General features: G+C 28.3%; 1 protein-coding gene across 9 annotated transcripts; it reads right to left on the reverse strand.

The window, feature by feature from the left end:
* Nucleotides 1-425: 425 nt before the first annotated feature.
* On the reverse strand, nt 426-4966 carry LOC145156707 (uncharacterized). Of its 9 annotated transcripts, none has more exons than XR_013736870.1 (6): nt 4728-4966; nt 4598-4645; nt 2162-2280; nt 1938-2047; nt 1500-1546; nt 426-775 (listed from the first exon to the last, which is right to left on the reverse strand). XR_013736870.1 is itself a non-coding variant. In XM_079075986.1 (6 exons), exons 1-5 carry the CDS (start codon nt 4748-4750, stop codon nt 1540-1542), a joined length of 261 nt encoding a protein of 86 aa, XP_078932112.1. In that variant the 5' UTR covers nt 4751-4966; the 3' UTR covers nt 426-769; nt 1500-1539. The 9 variants fall into 9 exon arrangements, 6 of the variants coding, with proteins under 6 accessions (XP_078932112.1, XP_078932111.1, XP_078932114.1 ...); XM_079075986.1 differs by having other exon boundaries at nt 426-769; nt 1984-2047; XM_079075985.1 differs by having other exon boundaries at nt 1984-2047.
* Between the last annotated feature and the right edge of the window lie 1507 nt (nt 4967-6473).

Consider the following 6473-nt stretch of genomic DNA (forward strand, 5'->3'; position numbering starts at 1 on the left):
CACATAAATTAACTGTAACAATGTGTTGGCTCATGATTGTAGATATACATATTTATCTACATATATCTTATGTGTGGGTATATAGTTATTTATACCTACACATACATGTATGGATAAAACTAATAAATATGTGTGGATAGAAGTATTCTAGGTTATTTGAAAGATGACATGGAAAATGACATTGATAATGATGTGGCCGGTGACATGGAAAATGACATGTCAAGTTATGTGGCACGTCCATACAAAAATGTTGATGACACGTGTCAATAAATATGTGTAGGTAAAGATCTTTGTATGTGTAGATAAAAAAAATTATGTATGGTTACATGTGTAGGGAAACTTACATATAAAATACACAATTATCAAAGGCAAATTAGATACAAATTACGATAATTAACATCATTAAAGAATAAAATAACGACAAATAACAAATGTTAAATTTTTGCTACACATTGGAAACATCAACAAAGATGTCTGCATAATTCAACTGTTTTACATAGAAAGTACACAATTAATCTCGAATATTGAATCTATAAATTAAGAATAATATCCGGTAGGAAAAATCTATTATTGCAAGTCTTGTAAACGTTTAAACTCATAGTAATTAGGTGCACGAAACTCATAGTAATTAGGTGCACTGAGTTGATCAAGTACCAACACAGTCTTCTCAGGACAAGTAGTTGAGGTTTTCTTCTTCATATTCAGAGATATGTTTTGCTTTGGAATATTTAGCATTGCGCAATGACAAGTTACTGAATCAGCTTGAGACCTGAAGCTTTCAAAAGATCCATACAATAAACCAAAAAATCGTTAATAGTTACTTTTGTAATAAGTGCCCGATTATAGCTTTTTGACATAAGTATTCGTGAAGCTGTCTAAAATAAATAAATGTGTATGCATATGGCTAATTAATTGACAAGCCTCAACATGCTAAAATCGTGGCTTTACAACTTAAAATGACAATGCATTCAGTTATATACAACTAAAAATGGGAAGATAAAAAGTTAAGACTACTATTGTTGTAAAGAAGTTTTTATATTTTGTAAGCATATTATCTTGCAAAATTAGGTAAATAAGAACAATTGGCAATGACTTGTGTAGGGTAAACAAGAACAATTGGCAATTGCTCCTATAGGAACCAGTCCGAGCAGATAACAACTCTAAAAAATAACAACCTGAACTTAAACCGTTCTAAATTAGTTAATAACCTTGGAATCGGAACCGAAACCAAAACCAATAATATCAAATTTGGTTCTAGAACTAGGATTAGTAATATTGGTTTCGATTATGAAACCAACACTTGAGGACAGGTTCCAATTTCGGTTCCAGGTATCCAGTTCGGATGCTTACCTCTATACATGATATATAGGCATTGGGATTTTAGGCTTATAACAAAATAACAACAACTAGTAACTACATAAACACATTATTCACAATGGATACCTAAAAGTAATAACAGATGACTAAATATACCAATAAAAAAATAAATAAGCTCTTACCATGCTTGTGTCACTCTGTTGGTAACTCTTTGCCCACTTTTTAGAACCTATAAAAAAGTAGAGTATAGCAACCATCAATGAAAAACAATACATACATAATATTGGAAAGTGGAAACCCTTAGAAATATTATGCATCCCTATTTGACATCAAACTTGTAGAGTGATTCATGGACATACAATCGAACAAAAAAATCGGTTTCGTCTACGTCTAGAGGATCAAAGACAGTTTAAAGGTTTAAACGATATTAATCTAAATATCTAATTAGTCTTAAAATAGAAAAAGGAGATACAAATCTTAGAAAATTAGAAGAAAGCAGAGCTAGAGGAGGGAGTGAAATACAATCTGAATATCAATTGAATAATCAACTCGTAGTCACATAGATCATCCATGTAGTAGACAATCAAGTTACGTAGGCTAATTTGATATAGGTCTAAAACCTGAAATCACAATGATGTGTTTAAGAGAACGAGTAGAAATATATACAACAATTGAACTTTCGTTCTGGATTCACCATCATGGAAGTATTTTCGTCCTGAATTCGTGCACACTGAGTTTAAACAAACAAGCAAACAAAAGGCATATCAAATGGTTTAATCAGAAAACATACTAATTTAAAATATATGGTAGAAAACTAAAGAAAATACAAGCTAATGGTAGTTACATGGGTGAAAGAAATAAACGAAGAAGCGGTGGATAACATGGCTGCCATCGGTAAGGTGAGGCGAGGTAACGCAAGGGTTCACATCGGGAATGGATTTTGGGTTTAATTGTATGAAATATCTGAAATAAATATGGAGAATTAGTTGGATCCTAGAGGGAATTAAAAAACAAAAAAATTTAAGTGGGAAAAGAGGGAGGGAAAATAAAATTGAAAAATAATTTAAACATAGTGGATGATGAGTATGATCATATCTTAATCGGCGATGCAAATTTCAAAATCCTAATCTAATTTGTTTTCTAAATTAATTTTTTTTTTGTTATAACTATTTGGTATATGTTTCAAATTTCTATGTCATTTTTCTCTATTTTAATAAAGTTAAATCATTTTTACCATATATATATATATATATATATATATATATATATATATATATATATATATATATATATATATATAAATTCAATAGAGAGCCATTAATAATAAAAGAACCAAGGAATCAATCCAAAACGTCGAAATTTAAAGCGATCAACGGTAAAAGGAAAGGTTGTAGACTTTTACAATGTACACACATGCACCGGATTATAACAAAACTCACTTCTTTTTTTTTAGTTTAATTTTTTTTAGGCCATGTTTTTTATAAAAAAAACGAATATATCATTGTTCGTGATTTTTCGTCCTCTTTCTATAGAGATTCATATTGATGTATAAAAAATGATATTTTTTTTTTCAAAAAACTCACTTCATTTTATATGTTTGTTGAAAAGTAGGTCTATTTTTTTATAGAAAAAATTAATAAATATATCAAAATTCATTCATTTTGGTACTCTTTAAATATAGATTCATATTGATGTTAAAAAAATCGATATTTCAGTTCAGATTCATATTGTGAACCTACTCAGATTCACAGTGTGAATAATAGTAAGTCAGATTCACAATGTGACTCTAAACTAATCGAACTTTTTCACATTGTAAATATTAAAAATTGAAATATTTACAGTTTGGATTCACAGTGTGAATCTACACTGATCGATGTTTTTTTTAATCAGTGTTGATGTTTATTTATAGAGTACAAAAAATTAATATTTTTGGTATAATTAGTTTTTTTTTTTAAAAATAAACTTAAATATTGAAAAAACTAAAAAATGAAGTAGGTTTTTTTCGAAAAAAAAAAGTTCGTTTTTTATATATTAACATGGATCTCTATGGAAAAATGACGAAAAATCGAGAACAACGGTATATTTGGTTTTTTTTTCGATAAAAAACATAGTCTAAAAAAAATTTAAAAGAAAAAATGAGGTGGGGTTTTGGGTAAGGAAGTGAATTTTTTGGTATAATTCGGTGTGTGTGCATCCAATGTACAAGTGTACATCTATTTCCTTGGTCGTTGATTATTATGATTTCCGACGCTCACGATTGATTCCTTGTTAATTATGGTTATCTATTGAACCTCACCCTATATATAAATTTGATCTAACTATATTTTGACGTTTAATTCACATGTATTTAATATTTATATATATATATATATATATATATATATATATATATATATATATATACTTTTAAATATTAAATACATGTGAATTAAACGTCAAAACATAGTTAGATCAAAATTTGGTTATCTTAGGTACGATAATTACACATTTCATTAATGTAAATATTATATATTGGTGAAAAAACTTAATGATTTTTCCAATCATACATTTAATTTTCAAATATTTATCGGTAGTAGAATTTCCACGTCATTTTTAGAAAAATAAAATAATTATTCTTATTTTATTTAACTACACATTCATATAGAGCAATAATATGTGTTGGTAAAAGTTAACAAATTATCAACACATATAATGATTTTTTAAGTTTGTGTGGGTAAATCTACACATTAATAAAATTTGTTACATGTATGGGTAAAAAACTTGTTACGGATAACCGTATTTTTAGTAAAATTTACTTACCAATAAAAGTGTCAAATAAAAAGTATTATCTATACAAAGTAAGTGTTGACAATCACTAAAAACTATTATTTTCAGTTATTTACACATAAAAATATGTGTGGGTATTTTCCCAACATTAACATGTATGGATAACTTATGTGTAGGTAAATACCTTAATTCTAGAGTCTAGACACTCCAATAAACAACTTTCAACATACACACATACTGATTTCTTTTTTAATTATTATTTCTTAAATATAATTAATATTATTTACTGATAAAATTTTAAAAATAAACAAAATACTGAAATAGTTTTGACTCAATGAACCAATCCATTTGGTACTTAGCACCTATAACTTGCTATAGCTTAGTAATGACATTATGTTTTTAGTTGCTCTTCTATCCTCTTTTGAAAACATATATAATAATAAAAATATTTCTTCATACATAATAATAATATGAAGTTGCAAATATATTAAAAAAATATAGTATTAGATTTTACCTTTCGAGACCATCCATTCCAACAATTAAGACTAAGGGAAGTGGCAAACTGCACAACATAAAAGAGTTAATGCTTAAGATTTTTAGATGAGAATGCATGGAAGGATATTTAAATAGGGGAAAAGGAAAACCTTATCATGACTTGACCCAACATTTGTAATTGTGTGAGAATCCCTTTGCGCTTCTACCATGGGAATTGGGAAGGAGAAGGAGGTATTCAAATGATATGGAGCTCAACTAGTTAAACACAAACCAAACACAAAATCGTGTAGAGTCTTTAATTCTCTGCATGTGTTGTGTTGATAATCCAATTAAATACAAAACGCCAAAATGGTACTAAGTACTTTCTGGAATTGCAGAGAGTAAACTTTGACTGAAGAATTGTAAAATTACAAAAAGCCAAAATGGTACTAAGGTGGGTGTTCAATCTTCTTACTTTCTGCAATTGAAAAGAGTAATGATAAATTTTAAAGAGTTCTTTGTCATATATTGAGCTGGTACATGTCATTTTCATGTTCTCTCTGTAACTGCAATAGCTTTCCCAAATGCATGTTCTGACTTTACTCTAAAAATTAAAGAAACTTTGCCCTAGAGAACCAATTTTTAAATATAAATTTATTTTTTATTAAAAAATCAGTTGTTTTATTTTTGCTTGAGTTTTAGTTGATTTAGTTGTGTTTTAACATATAAACATAATAAGATACTATGTTTACAATTTCATAATCATATATTAAATCAAATAAAATAAACTATAAATTATGAACAACTTCATGTAAAATGCTTTACCCAACATAAAAACATAAAAATCAATAGTCAATATATTAAATAAAATAAACTATGAACTAAGAGCAACATTTTGACATAAAGCTTTTACCCAAAAGAAAAAAAAAAAAAAACATAACATATATGAAACGTACTTTATATATATTTCTTATTCTTGAAGTGGATCAAGTTGCATTATTTAGCGGATCCAATTTATGTGGAGGAATGGAAAAGGTAAGCTGATGCATTTCTATGTTAGTCAGGTCTGATTTTGAAATGGAGTAAGTTCGTTCGATATACGCTATGATTGAGGAATTTCAAGAAAAAATCTCGAAGAAAAAGTCAGATGGGTTATAAAAGAAAAAAGTCACATTATTATATATATATATTAAAGTTGTGGGAAAAAGGAATAGTAAAGTTGGCATACTTTGTCCAGTTTTGGCCATTTGATTTACATATCCGGTCCTGTACTTCTTTAATTAATTTATTCATGTTTTTTTGTTTGTGTTCCATTCAACTTTCCATTTTTTTGGCAGAATTGGTCCCTGTATTATTGTTGGGTTTGTGTTCCATTCAACTTCCCATTTTTTTGGCAGAATTGGTCCCTGTATTATTGTTGGAAGTTAGGAATACTAAATTTGGATGTTTTTTGGCAACTTTGGTCATTATTCTTTACCCATTTTGACACTTTTGGTCCTTGCAATCAATATTTTTACACTTTTTTGGAACCTTTTAATATTTAAAGTTTGGTCACAAAACTTTAACGCTTTGACAACTTTGATCCATTTTCTAAAAAGTTGCTAATTCCTACCCCTTTAATTCTTTAGCCATTTTCACACTTCTGGTCCTTGCAGTCAAAACTTTTACATTTTTTTCCGGGGCAAAGTCCGGACTTTTCATCCTTGCACTTTCTATGTCTGTCATATTTATCAATTCGGAAACAACATTGAAAGCTTCTGGCCCCCGCGTAGCGGGGGTAACCTTTCTAATGGGTTATAAAAAGAATTGTTTTGGCTGTAGATGCTACAGTTTATCACATTTGGAAAGAAAGAAATTGAACATTATCGGAAAAACTACAATAAAATCCTTATATATTGGCTTCATAATCGATTTAG

Source organism: Lactuca virosa, chromosome 2 (assembly GCF_052849685.1).
Source record: "Lactuca virosa cultivar CGN04683 chromosome 2, Lactuca_virosa_CGN04683_v6, whole genome shotgun sequence".
Taxonomy (NCBI): domain Eukaryota; kingdom Viridiplantae; phylum Streptophyta; class Magnoliopsida; order Asterales; family Asteraceae; genus Lactuca; species Lactuca virosa.

Coding starts and splice junctions, on each gene's coding strand:
- LOC145156707 (XM_079075983.1), bottom strand. CDS start 4,787: ATGGTAGAAGCGCAAAGGGATTCTCACACAATTACAAATGTTGGGTCA. Junction 1,547..4,597: donor GGAATGGATGGTCTCGAAAG/GTAAAATCTAAT, acceptor ACTTTTTTATAG/GTTCTAAAAAGTGGGCAAAG. Junction 776..1,499: donor AACAGAGTGACACAAGCATG/GTAAGAGCTTAT, acceptor ATCTTTTGAAAG/CTTCAGGTCTCAAGCTGATT.